General features: G+C 42.6%; 1 protein-coding gene across 1 annotated transcript in view; it reads right to left on the bottom strand.

The window, feature by feature from the left end:
- PSD2 (pleckstrin and Sec7 domain containing 2) overlaps positions 1 to 13,775 on the bottom strand; it is a 49,735-nt gene extending 35,960 nt beyond the window's left edge. Inside the window, exon 1 of the mRNA XM_072630492.1 lies at positions 13,240 to 13,775. Coding sequence (XP_072486593.1) covers positions 13,240 to 13,727 — 488 coding nt within the window. The 5' untranslated portion in view covers positions 13,728 to 13,775. The remainder of the gene's footprint in view (positions 1 to 13,239) is intronic.
- Positions 13,776 to 14,748: the final 973 nt, after the last annotated feature.

Below are 14,748 nucleotides of genomic sequence, written 5' to 3'. Positions count from 1 at the left end.
AGGGGAAGAGAACTTACAGAAATGAAGGTAATATAAAAACAAAAGATACCAATTAATTTTTAAACCTTCTACCTTGATGCCCTCTCCTCTAGCTCTGACATCTATCAAAACCTTGGAGTCATCTCTGGACTTCCCTTTCCTTTATTCTTTATGTATACATATTCGTCTAGCAGCCAGTTTATCAAATTATCATTCCAAATGTATCTTTAATCCATTCTTTTCCATGCCCGCTGTCACTGCCTGTGTCCAGACTTCATCTCCTCATTCCTAGACTCTTACAACAAATTCTTCCCTACATTTATCTCCTCCCCTCCCCTTATCCCCATCCTGTATACCGATGCCAGGATAAGTTTCTTTAATTTCTTCTTATATGATGTCACTCCTCTGCTCTAGAACCTACAACAGCTCCCTCTTGCTTCCTCCACTAAGTTTAAACCATCATTCAAAGTCCTCCATAATATAACACTTGCATGCTGATCCGACTTTATTTTCTACTATTCTCCTGCAAGTACCTTCTGTTCGTGGTAGAGAGGGTAGAGAACCAGGCCTGGAGTTTGGTTCAAATCCAGAATCACACACTTATTAACTATATGACCCTGGGCAAGTCACTTAGCCTCTGTCTTCCTCAGTTTCCTCGGCTGTAAAGTGAGGATAATAGCACCTACCTCGCAGAGTTATGGAGAGGATTAAGTGAAGTAAGCACTGGAAAGTGCTTGGCACATAGTAAGCACTATAGAAATGCTAGCTGCCAGTAAGACAGAGCTGCTCACCAACCCACAGCACTCAGTCTCACTTCTGTACCCCCAACCTCTAGCTGACATGTGCTCCCTTCTCCTATATTCATCTAAATCCTACTCACCTTTCAAGAAACAAATCAAGTTTTATTTCCTTCTTTGATCCCAGAAGTCTAGACTAATCTAACCCCTCAATGAACTCCTCCAGTACTTTCAGTCTATACCAAGCTAAGCATTTAATTATTCTTCATTTCATGTGTGGATAGATGTCATCTTCCCACCTAAACCATAAAACCCCTGGAAGCAGTAATTATGTCTTCTCCGTGTCACCTGAGGCCCAGGGTCACAAAGACAAACAAAGGCATAGTCCCCACTTTCATGGAAATCACAATCTTTTAGGGTGGCTACATTAAACACAAATAACAATAGCCCACCCTCCAACAAGCATGAGAGAGGATTGGGAGAGAAAAGCAACCCTGGGGAGTGGATACAGAGGCAGGCAACCCGGGAGGAGGACGAGCTGGGGTCAAGTCATGTCTCAGACACAGACTAACCATGCGGTCACAGCAAATCACTGAATTTCTCAATTCCCCAGGAAACTGAGACTAGACAAGTTCCTGATTTGTATTGGTGGAGAGAATTTCCGCACCAGGAATTCCCTGCACCAAATAAAATCACAAGGAAGAAACAACAAAAAAAAGAACAGAACAGTGCTTTTTAAGGTGGAAAGGAGAGAAGATCTGCAATCATCAATAGTCAATGACAGAGAGGTGATGGACCCAGGGAGCAGAAGGAGACATTTTGGGGGATATAATCGGTCAGGCGTTTGCTCTGCTCAACTATATACGAATTTACAACAAGAATTTTATTTTTCCTTCTTTCTTTCCAATAAGAGAGGAGAGGAAAGGAAACAAGTTTTGTTCACTGAAAATAAAATGTTTGCAATCATCAATACTCAGGTCTCAGTTGCCCCCCACTGACCACGAGACCAGTGCTGTGCAAAGCATAGCCTGGGACTCCTTCCACACCAAGATCTCTCTCTCAGAGACAAATCCAACCTATCCTGGTGCCCCATACCCACTCCCAAGCCCACTCAGGCCCTAGGAAAGATGAACAAGAAGCTCATTTCAGAGAATGGAAGACTGTGGAGCTTTTCCATCCTTTTCTTCTTTATCCCACTCTTTACTCCTTGACGGGCTAAGTTAAGGCCAATCAAAGTCAGAGCCCAACAGGGACTAAGAGTAGCAGAAATATAAGGGAAAAGGCAAAAAGGCACAAAACAGAAGGGGGAGAAATGAAAAGAATCTGAGCCCAGGAAAGCTTGCCACAATGCTATTTGCAATTTTCAGATGGATAATGGACTATAGTATTTACAAACAAATTCATATGCCTGGCTCAAAGCCCAGTCATATCCAGGGCCCAGCCCCACCCCCACCCCTCTCCCTACTCCCCCACTGGAAAATACACCACAGAATATGAATATATTCAAGTGAGATATAGGAGGGTGTACTAAATGACATAGAGTAAAGAAAGTCAAATCCAAGCTGTATACAGACGGACTTTAGAGTTATTAAGTATCTAGTTATATTAATATTCCTAATGACGATGATGATTTTTCTTTTGGTCCAGACCTGCTTTTTTTTAGATGTAGGAATAGCTTGGTAAGGAATCTACACCCCCTCTGGTGCAGATGGCAACCTCTCTGTAACTTAATCCAGTTGCCAGGAGCTCTGAGACATTTGCCAAGGATCTAACAGCTAGTATGTGTCAGAGGTATGACCTAAACCCAGTTTTTCCAGACACCAAGGCCAGCTCCCTATTCACTGTATCACACACTATTACATTATATTATTACAGGTATCATATTACATCGCAATCAGCAGCAGCACCAAAATGTACAGAATTCTTAAAAAGTAAACATCAATAAGGGAATTTGTCTTTCTTGATTGGGTATTTGCTACAATGAGTTTGTTTTTCTTTTCCCCTTTTTTTTCCCCCAGTGGGGTGGGGTGTGGGAGGGAGAGAAAATAGGTTTCTGAGATTTACATGAACTGATGCTGAGCGAAGTGAGAAGAACCATGAAAACATTGTACACAGTAACAGCAATATTGTTCAGTGATCAACTATGAGTGATTTAGCTCTTCTCAGCAATGCAACGATCCAAGACAATTCCAAATGATTCATGATAGAAAATGCTATCCACAGCCAAAGAAAGAACTATGGAGTCTGAATGCAGATTGAAGCGGACTGTTTTTACTTTGGGATTGTTTTCCTTGGTGACTTTTCCCTTTTGTTCTGTTTCTTCTTTCACAACATGACTAATGTGGAAATATGCTTAACATGATTGTACATGTATAACTTATGTCAGATTGCTTGCTGTCTTGGGAAGGGTGGCAGGGAGGGAGGAAGAAAAATCTGGAACTCAAAATCCTACAAAAAAATGAATGTTGAAAACTATCTTTACTTATAATTGGAAAAAATAAAATACTATGAAGTAGAAAAAAGAGAATAGATTCCTGTTCATCTTTTAAAATAGAGGTGAGAGCTACCTATGTGTCATGTTGCACACACTTTCCAATCAGATCACTCCCTTGTTAATTTTGAGTAATTGTTTTATTTTGTTACAAGAGATTTCCCACAAAGAAGGGGTGGGGTGAATAATCAGTAAATGTAATATAAAAACAAAATATATTAATAAAACTTAAAAAATAAATGCCAAGAAGATTTTTTTGTTGCTGCCTTGTTGAAATTAACTAACATTTTCTTTAAGGGATGGGGACTAGACCTGTGATTTAATCAATATAGTGAAGGAACAGTCAGCATCCTAAATTAAATGACTTGCCTATGGTCACATAGCGAATGTATGTCAGAGGTAAGATTTGATCCTAGTTCTTCCTGACTTCAAGACAGCTGTCTACTACAACACACCACCACTCTTTTAAAAAAACTGCTATAAATAACAGAATTTGTATTTTCATGTATGATTTTTTCCCCTGTTTTTATATTTGAATATTTGCTTTTATTGAATAAGTCAGCTCTTTGCTTTAGTATGTACACAGAAGGTTTAAGCTTGGCTATTCTGGAGAATTGCAGGGGACAGGTGTAGACCTAGCCTTTGATGGATCCATCATCCCGTCCCAGGGCTATGATGCTCCCATAATGCTGCCCTACCCCCAGAGGAAAACAACAAAGCATTTCTGCACTTCACTTCTGAAAAGAACACTCCTGCTCTGTGACACTATGTTTCCCTCCTTCCCATCATCCGCCAAGGAGGCAAGTGGAAAGGGTACCTTGCTCTGGAGTCAGAGGTTCAAATCCCACCCTCTTACCTCTGATGCTTATTACTTCTATAATCTTGAGCAAGTTACTTCGTCTCTCTTCCCTCATCTGTAAAATGAGAGGGTTAGGCTAGAGGTCCTCTGAGGTCCTGTTCAGCTCTAGACCTACAATGAGTAATCCCTGGGAGGGCATGGGAGAGAAGGAGAATTTGAACTCAAGTTCAAGCCTGAGAACTCTATAGCATTTCCTGCCTTGCTCAGCTGTGACCTTAATCCCAGATCCCAGAGATGCAAGAAGAAAGACAGAGGACCTTAGTGTGAATCCCAGCTCTGCTTTGTACTACTTACTAGTGTGACTTTGGCCAAATTGCTTGACCTTACTGGTCAATTTACTGATATCCTTTTCTTTTAATACCAACTTCAAAAATAGATCTAGATGAGTTTTAAGGTCTCTTCTGACTCTAAAGCTATAATCCTATGAATGGCAACCCCAGACCCCACTGGCAGTCAATTGCTGATGTTTCTGAGGCTGCTGGAGGACCACAAGATGTATTCATGAACACAAGTCTGGCTGCGAGATGCTTCCATATGAGCCCTGTATAGGAACCCCATGCCTTAGCACAGACCTTCTCCACAGGAGAAGGGGGTGAGGGTGGGAATAGGTGTGTTGGAAGAGTCGTTAAGTAGTACGTATTTATTAAGCTTCTACAATATATCAGATACTGTGTTAAACTTTCAGCTACACAGAGAAGACAAAAATAGTATTGTCCTCAAGAAGTTTATTATCTAGGAGGAGACAACATGCAAACAAGGCCTACACAGAATAAATTGAAAATAATCTCAGAGGGAAGGCTCTGTCTAGCATGAAGAGGAACTAGGAAGGGCTTCTTTTAGGTGGTATTTTGTCTGGAATTTGAAAGAAGCCAGGAAAGCCAAGAGGCAGAGATGAAGAGGAAGAGCATTCCAGGCATGAGGGTGAAAATGCTAGAGATGGGAGATGGAGACAGAGTGTCTTGTTCAAGGACCATTGCTCAATGTCACTGGATTGCAGAGTGGATAAAATGTTGAACATCTGGAAAGGCAATAGGGCTATGAATAGGGTTATGAAAGGTCTTCAATGCCAAATAGCAGATTTTATATTTTATATACATTACATTTTATTCCGGAGATTATAGGGAGACACTGGAGTTTACTGAATAGGCAGTTAACACAGTCAGACCTATATTTTTAGGATGAATTTGGCCACTGAGTGGAGAATGGACTGGAATAGGGAAACATTTAAGATCAGAAGAGCAACAAGGTGGTTAACACAACAGTCCAAATGTGAAGTTATAAGGTCCTGCATCAGGGTGGTACCAGTGTCAGAGGAAAGAAGTGGGGGATATATGTGAGATATTATGAAGGTAGAGTAGATAGGACTTGGCAACAGATTGGATATTAGGGAGTGAGAGGAAGTGGTCACAGACGAAACCTATGATGCATGCCCATCTGACTGGGAGGGTGATGGTACTCTCCTCAGTAAAAGGTGTAACTGGAAAGGCTCAGATCATCTAAGATGTCCATGTGGGAGACACCAAGGACCTGCTGCTGGAAGAAGACACTCTTTACATTCCTACTCCAGGGGTGAAAACACCTCTTTCCACTGGCTGCACAGCCAGGAATGGTTACATCTTGAAATCTACCTGACAGAGGAACAAGCTCTCTCTTTCTAATGACTTGCAACGGTGAATGAAGGTCTTGTTCACCCACAACATGGACACCATTCACTAAGCTAGGTGGGGAAAGGTAACCTTTTCCTTTCTCTTAAGCCTTCATGCTTGGGACTTTGCTATATTTCATTTAGCCTGTTTCAGTTCTAGGTGCATGGAGAGGAGTCCCCAGACCCAGGAGCTCAAGCAGTGGTGATCTTGGAGCCAGGGTTCTAGGTCAAATGTTCCTGCCAGACCAGCAGAGATGCCCTAAGAAGCCAGACTTGCTAGAGTCAGAGTGTGATCAGGACATAAGTCCATAGGAGCTTTGGATCCTAGAACTTGGTAAGACTATGATATACTAGAACCGAGCTAATCTGTGAATCTAATGCCTCCATCACATTTGTATACACCATAACTTGCCCAGCTATTCTTCAACTGATGGGCACCCCCAACAGATACCCATTCTTTACCATATGAAAAGGAGCAATGAATATTTTTGTATAGCTTTAGTTACTAGAGTTTGTTTTGTTTAGAATTAATCCCTGCCTCAAACAAGTCATCCTTGCAAGCCCCAAAGGATTCTATTTCCTACTACCTGAGGTTCCTTTGCCAGGGACTAAAGCAGGGGTGGGAAGCCTATAGCCTCCGGGCCACATGTGGTTCTCTAGGTCTTCAAGTGCAGCCCTTGATTATGAGACCCTAGACCTAGATTATGAGGTTCCTCACCCCTGGACTAAAACCTTGAGAGGTCAGGTTTCAGTTGTACAAGTTTCTGGGAAAGAAGAAAGTAGGTGATACTACTAACCTCTTCCTGAGCACAGCTTTAAAAGGGAGAACTAACAGAGTCCTAGAAGGAAGGGGAAGAGGGTAGGTAAGGCACAGACTGGCAGGGCAAGAAACAGTAATGGCAACTTTACCAGCTTCCCAATCCTGACAGCATTACCTACAGGCCCCCATCCCTGCTTCCAAGGGGACCCCAGATCTAGGACAATAAGGAGAAAAAGGGCAGAAAATGGAAACATCCAGACATGACCATTGGGCAGCAGGAGTGTGATTTTCTCTTAAAAACTTGCTCTGGAAGGAAAGCTCACAGTTATGCTGCATTGTGTAAGTGGAATGTAAATTATATGTAAATAAGCCCTTTTGACCGTTGCCTTCCACCTGGCTGTGGGGCCCTGGGGAAGAGAGCCTGGTGCAGACTCCTCCTGCAGTCTCTGCAAGGCAGGAGCTTCCACACAGCCCACACAGCACCCAACACTCGCGCGCTTCAAACCTCCCCTCCCTCTTGACCTAAATTGTCCCTTGCTGGAGCTCCTTGTACTGTCCTTGTTGGATAATAGGGATAACCAGGCCTCTTCCTCTGTGATTGGTCTGTCCCTACACGGTTAGTTACCACTGGGCTATTCTCTGTTGCCCTTCATCATCTGTTCCTCAAAAAATAGATGTCATCTCCTGATCTTTTTCCACCCAAGGGCTTGTGGAGCCAATGGAGCAGGAAGGAGGATTCCCAGGGTCAGAAGTGGAGAACTGGTGACAACCTCCTCCTCTCCTTCCTTCCTTCCTTTTTTCTGAAGTAGTGATTTCTATCCCTTCTCTCCCCTCTCTCCTCAATGCCAATCTCTTAAGTTTCCTGCCCTGAAATTTCCCTGCCACTCCCATCACTGCTTGAAAGGGGCAGAAACTAGGGAATTAATTACCCAGTCTATCATTTAAAGGCAGGGAATTAGAACTAGTCTCCAAATAACTATGGCTATTTTCAGAACCAAAGGGTCAGTGGAGGGGCCAATGCATTCAAATGGTGATGCTCATGTCTTGGGTTCTGCTTCCAAACACTCAGTCTCTTAGTCATTCTTTACCCAGACTCATAAACATGTGATAATAATATTTTTCATTTACATGGTACTTTTAAGTTTTGCAAAGCACTTAACAAGCATGATTTCTCATCTGAGTCTCACAAGTACAATAAGTGCTACTATCCCCATTTGACAGATGAGGAAAGTTGAGGTTCAGAGAGGTTAAGTGACTTGTCTATGGTCATACAGCCAGTAAGTGTAGAAGGCAGGACTCAAACCCAGGTCTTCCTGATTCTGAGTCCAGTACTGTGTTTACTAGAATACCTTGTCTCTTTGTACCCATATACATACAGTGCCCAGGCATGTCCATTCACATGTATTCATAACACATATGTAGCTGAAAACATATGTGTAGGTATATGAGCATGTCTGGACACACACATGCCATAGGGATGCATCATGCATTGACATGCATGCCCTGCTGATACTCTCTGCAAGCTCTCTGCTGTTTCCCCATATGGTCTGGTTTGTTTGAACCTCCCTCCATGTCTTGCCCTAGCCCTGCTCTTAAGGTCTATATGTGGGAGGGAGACATCTATACAAGGACAACATTGGACAGTCAGGAACAGGAGGAGGTCACTCCCACTGCCCAAGAAGTCCCATTCATCACAGACCTGAGGTCTTGCTTAGTAAAAATAAGATAAGAAAAGGCAAAAAAAAAAATCATACCCATTGATAATGGTCAATCTGCCTCAGAGGTGTTGTTGTACAAGGAATTAGGACTGCCAGCTATCTCTCTATTTCCAATTTGAGGAAAAGGGTGGGAACTATATCAAGAAACTCACCTAAGTAGACCTTCCTGAGAGTGAAAACAGCATAGACTGACCAAGAAAACTTGAAGAGCATTCTTTCTGGAAGAACTTAAAGGACATGAGAGATTCCTATCTGACTAAAGATAGAGGGATGGACTAGTTGACCTCTGAAAATCTCACCTTTTATGAAAAATACCATGAGCTTTCCAACTGAATATTCTGGCTTCCCTAACCCAAAAGAGAAAAAAAGCAATTAGGGCCACCTCCAACCACCCATCTATCTGTCTCAGAAAGGAAATTTACTATAATTTCTTAGGAACTTTGCCTGGATATGGCCTCCAAAAAAGGTAAGTTAAGGAGCTAGGCTGGGAATAAGTAGGGAGGGGAGGAGGGAGAAGTCAGGGAGGGCAGTTGATTTTTACACACGAGTGGTCAAATATGTGCTAGAAAGAACATTAGACAATAATCAGGAGATCTGAGTTCTAAACCAGATCCTGCCATTCACTGAGAGCTCCACCTTTTCCATCTGAAAAAAGTGGATAATAGCCCTATTCTCTCTATTTCAGTGGTTATTGTGAAGCTCAAATGAAATACCTGTAATTCAGGTTTCCAGCCAAGCTTGGGGCATTTTGTGTGCTGCTGCTTATGTGACTTGACTCCTAATTGGTGGGGAGAATGCAAACACAATACTGCAGACCTGCAAGGAGAGTGACGTTGGCTCAAAAGAGATTTGGAGACACATTCTTCAAGAGAAATAACATGGTTCCAGAGTTTATTTCAGGAAGGAAGAAAGGGATGAACTTTAGAAGTCACATAGGAGAAACCAGCTCTTCAGCACGTCCCTGATTTCGAGTTAGCCTCCCTAGAGACTTTGGAGAGAGACTTTCCCCTTGGATAACATCAGGATCTCGCTCTTCATGGTTCAAGCTGATTCCCATCAAAAGAATTCATTCATTCATTTTCACGTATTTTCTGGTATATTTTAATCTGTAGAACTTTTCCAATTTCTGTTCGCTGTCTTGCTTGAATATATTGATTTACTTAATATTCATCATTTGTGAGTCTTTTGTGTAACCAGCCTTTGGTGAGAAGGGATGAAATTGTCAGGTACAAACTTGACAGGGGGAGGGTGTGCCTTCCACTCTCCCTTCAGGGGCTAGCAATGAGGGAAAGGAATGCAATGATGCAGTTAAAAGTACTCGATACACACTAGTAATGAAACTGTCTAGCAGCTTCCACAAGTCCTTTTCTCAGCTCAGTGCCAGATGTCTAGATTTTGATCATCCCTCCACTAGAAGGACCTCTCTTAGGAGGTCTGGTTCTTCCCAGAACATGCACTTCAGCAGCCTCAGCCACCCAGGAAATTCCAAGATTCCAACTCTTGCTACAAATGAAAAGTAAACCTGTCTGCACTGCCCCCAGAGATTCAGTCGAAGAAAATCAGATCTTTCCACCAAATTGAAAAAATTTACTATAGCATTGGCTGGCATTTCCAGTGGTGACAACTACCCTCTTCACCATCCTGATACCAGTACTTCCCTGTCCTATCTGCTTTCTATTTTCTTCCTCTGGAACCAAAGTCATTATCTTTCCCACTAAACTCTAGCCACCTCCTGCCTTCCTATCACTGCAGAGGGCAACACCATCCTCCCAGGCTCTCTGTTTAGCATTCAAAACCTTTCATAGCCTGTCCTACCATCCTAACTTTCCAGTTTTCTTACGCTTTCTCCCTCACACTTACTCTTTGATCCAGAGACATTAGCTTCCTGGCCTATTCCCCAAACAAAACACTCTATCTCTCAGCTCTTTCTCTGACTGTCCCCCATGCCTGGAATGTTCTCCCTCTTCTGCCCCAACTACTCACCTCCCTGGCTTCCTTTAAGTCCCAACTAACATCTCACCTAAAGCCTTCCCTAAGCCCTCTTAATTCTAGTGTTTTCCTTCTGTTAATTATTTCCTATTTATCCTGTATATAACCTGCTTTGCACATATTTGTTTGCATATTGTCTCCCCCACTAGATTGTAAGCTCTTTTGCCTTTTTTTTTAGCACATAGTAAATGCTTAATAAATGTTTAATGATTGATTGATTAAAATCTGCCACATCACACACATTTCAATATGATGCTAGCCTGGAGAAACTGAGGCTACATAATTCTTAGAAGATGGGGGGAAGGAGCAGAACCCAGCAGAACTAGAGGAAGAATAGAGCTCTGAGGAAGGGATCTTACAATGATGGAAGCTACACAGGACCTTGAGACCTATCTTAAGAATATCTAGTTCAACCCTATAATTTTACAAATGAAGCAACTGAGGTACAGCAATGTTAAGTAACTTGTCCAAGGTCACATAAAAAGTAAATAGAGGAGCCAGAATTGGAAACTAACTCCTCTGACTCCTAATCCATAGGTCATGTAAAGGTCCATCCAGGCCACCATCTTGTCATCCACTGCGCCATTGCACCCTGTGGGCACCAGACCTTTGGAGACCATGTCCTGAGGAACTTCATTCCCTCATCTTTGGAACACCTGCCCCAGAGCTAAGCTGTCCTGATTAGAGAATGAATGTGACAAACTCTACTAGTCCACTCTATATATTCAGGCCCAGATCATGTTTCACATTCCATTAAGTCATTTATCTTAGCCATCTTCCTGCCATCCACCCTACTACATACCTCTCCTTTCCCTCCCCTCCATGCCCAGTTTGCCCCCTTACACTAGGAATTCTAATCAATTCAATAGAGTCCTTGATTCTGGAAAGGGTTGTCAATCAACTCCACTCTAGCTCTTCTCCCCTTCCCAGTATCTTCTCAAACCAAAATACACTTCCCTTGTCACTATTCTCCACTATGTGTTGTCTCCTCTTATCATAATGTAAGCTCTTTCAGGGCAGAGACTATGTCACTTCTTGCATGTGTCCTCAGAACTTAGCACAGCATTTGGTGCTTAATGCCTACTTTTCACTCATTTGTTAGATCCATTCATTCACATCTTTCACTCTACTGCACCACACTACCTCATGGCATTAAAAAGGCACCACACACCTGAAAACCAGGCCCTTTCACTCACCCTACAACCATAGAGAAGAATAAAGGAGGAGGATAACTGTATGTCATAGGATCACAGATTTGGAGCTGGAAAGAGCATCAAGGTCACAGAAGCACAGAACCTTAGAGTCGGAAGGGGCCTCAGCAACCACCTAGCCCAACCTCTAGTCAAAGAGAATGCCCACCGTTACCTTCCCAATAAGTAGACTTGGAGGCTCTGCTTGAAGACCTCCATGGAGCAATAATCTAGCACCTCTCTAGGCAGCCCACTCTCCTTTTGGACAGTTCTCATTGTTAGGATGGTTTTCCCAACATCAAGTCCAAATCTGACTCTTTGTAACTTCAGTCTGTAGCTCCTGGCTTTGCTCTCTGGGGCCAAAGAGAGGAAATCTGGCTCCTCCTCCACATGACGGCCACTCAAATACTTAAAAGGAACAATCAAGTCCTCTAGGTTAAACGTGAGGTTATCTATTCCAACCCTCTCATTTTACACACCCATTTTACAGATGAAGACCTGAAACCCTGAGAGATTAAACCCAAAGTCACATAGTTAGTAAGCAGCTGAGGTCTTTTTACTACAGGTCCAGCACCAATTCCAGTGTACCACACTGTTCCCTGAATTTATTTAATCCAGGGAGGTATGACTGAAAGGTACTCCTGCTGTGATACTATCAACTAACCAATCAATCAACAAACATTTATTAAGTGTCTAATATGAACCAGGCACTGTGCTAAACTAAGGGGATACAAAAAGAGGCAAAAGACAAACACTAGAAAACTATGAGATCCTTCTTCCCTTCTCTAAACTCCCGTAAATACTTGCACATTAACTTTGTATGTATGTATATACTTTGTGTATTGTCTTGCAATACTTTTTTTTATCATAACTTGTATCAGTTACTGGTACAAACGTCTTATTCCTCCATACTAGACTATGAGCTTCTCAGGGGCAGCAACCACAGTCCACTCATCTTTGTATCCCCTAGAGTGCCTAGCCCAGGCTCCTGAACAAAGAATATGCTCAGGAAATGAAAATTGAATTAATAAAATTGCTACCCTACCAAACTCTAAGAGGGTGATAGAAATTCAGTCTGTTCTTGGCCCTTAAATTTGTGGATGGAATCATAGCAGATGTTTCCCAGTGATTTAGGCCAATGTTGTTCCATATCCCACAAGAAAAATGTAAATTCTGTGGTCTCATAGGGACATGTCTCCTTGCCTCCCAGGCAGAGTCAGTTTCCAGATGAACAAGATCAGTCCTGGCAACAACATAAAGCTCTAAGCAAAGTCTGCTGGGGAATATAGCAGCAGCAGCACCGTAATCATCATCGTCATCCCTTATATTTGTATAACATCCTCTTTGTCCTCTTAAGCATTTATTTGGTATTTATCATTTGTATATATTGTGCCATCATTCGGTAGCATGTAGATTCCTTAAGAACAGGGACTGTATTTATTTTTGGCTTTGTATCTTGAACATAGAAAACACCTAATAAACATTCGTTGAATTGAGTTGAATATATGCCATCCATCCCCTTCTAGTCTGTGACTTCCTGGAAGAGAGAGATAGCAGCTTTCTGACCTTTTCATCTCCTTTGCCTAGCATGGTGCACTCTACAAAGTAGATACTTGATAAATAGTTACTGAACTTTAAAATTTAAGACACTTGCTCATCTCTGCTTTCATTCATTCCTTCCCTAAGAGGGCAGAGATGATTACCTCTACTTCATGGATGAGAAAACTGAGACCCAAAGAAATGATGGGACTAGCCCCAAATGATATGGGTAGTGACAAGATGAAACTAGAAACCCCAGACCCTCTTGACTCCAAGGGCAGTGCTACATCTAGCCCACACTTGTAATAGGATGAGAAAAGAGACTCCCTTACCTGACTTCAGGACAAGGACTCCCTGGAGTGCTGTCCAGTGGCTGCTGATATCCCAGGCCAGACTTCTTGTAAGGGGCCTCCCCTTTCTCAAGTTCTCTTTCCCTCCAGCAGTCACTGTGTCCACTCATGTTGGGAGCTTCAGCACCATCCAAGTCCATCACTTGACCTGGCCCAAACCCCAAGGACACATTATTCATGAGTGACAAATCACAGAGGTCACCATCCTTGCCCTCAGCACTGTCCCCACAGGCTAGGGTATCTGTCCTTTTCCTGTGCTCCCGAGGCTCAGTCAAGAAAGTGTCCTCACTGCTGTCTGCATTCTCTCTGCCTGAGCTCCTGTCTCCTTTGGCTCCATCTGAGGGGGCAAGCTGAACTTTTGTAGGCTTTTCTCTCAATGGCTGTTCTCTGCTGGACTGGAGTCCCAGGATCAGGGTGTGGGAGGCACTGCCTTCCACTGATGGTGATAGGGGGAGATTTTCATCATCCATGGTGGTGACCAGCTCCACCAGCAACTCTGCCCCAGCAGAACCTGGGGCTCAATGCTACCTAGGTGGAAAAAGCAAGACAGGATCCATGTAAGAGAAGCTTGAAAAGCCCCAAGTTCCCTTCCTCCACTAAGATTCTGACTCTACATTGCCAGTTCATACATCATGATTATCAAAGTCTTTATTCTGATCAGTGTTGTGCATTCAGAATGACATAGATGTGGGCCCTGCCCTGAGGAAGTATGCCATTGAAATCCAGTATATCTTTGCAATCCAGACAATGTCTCAAGAGTAGCATGGTTTGGAGTGGATCTGCCTGGAGACAACAGGATGACAAAAATGAGAACCTCTTAAGAACTCTTTTACACAAACACATAGAATTCTCATTCTGACTTCAAGGTCTTTGCTTGTATTAAATCCTCTTTCTTCTTCTCATCACTGCTTACTAGACATCCTTCAAGGCCCACCTTTCCCATAATCACTTTCTGATGACTTCATTCCTTATTGACCTCTCCCCTTCTGAATCTCATAGCTGTGCCATCCCTTCAGGGATTGCATTGTTCTCCATCATTGCTCTCAGAGGGAAACTAGTCTTGGAGTCAGGAAGAGCTGATTTCAAATCCTGTTTCAGATACCTACTAGTGTCTGTGTAACCCTAGCCAAATCATTTAACCTGTCTATGTCATTTTCTTCATCTGTAAAATGAGAGAGTTGGGCAAAAAGGCTTCTAAAGTTGCTTCCAGTTCTAAATCTATTATCTTGTACTCTAATTGTTTTACATTTAAGTCTTATTTCTGTGAAATACTGAAGGCAGAAAGTTTATCACTTTCTTTGAGATGGTGAAAAGACAGTTGGTGCTCAGTAATGACTTATCAGCTTAAATGGAATGTTGGGAAGTGACCAAATGAAGCTGAATCAGAGAAATAGTGTCACTCTAGCCCAATATTCATTCAATCTGGTATTATTCTGGACCACCCTGACCACTATAAGTAGCCTGAATTCCAAGTAAGGTAGACTGAAGGAG

Source organism: Notamacropus eugenii, chromosome 1, assembly GCF_028372415.1.
Source record: "Notamacropus eugenii isolate mMacEug1 chromosome 1, mMacEug1.pri_v2, whole genome shotgun sequence".
Taxonomy (NCBI): domain Eukaryota; kingdom Metazoa; phylum Chordata; class Mammalia; order Diprotodontia; family Macropodidae; genus Notamacropus; species Notamacropus eugenii.
Note: the sequence above shows the minus strand (reverse complement) of the source record. Positions and strands in the feature narration are given on the sequence as shown.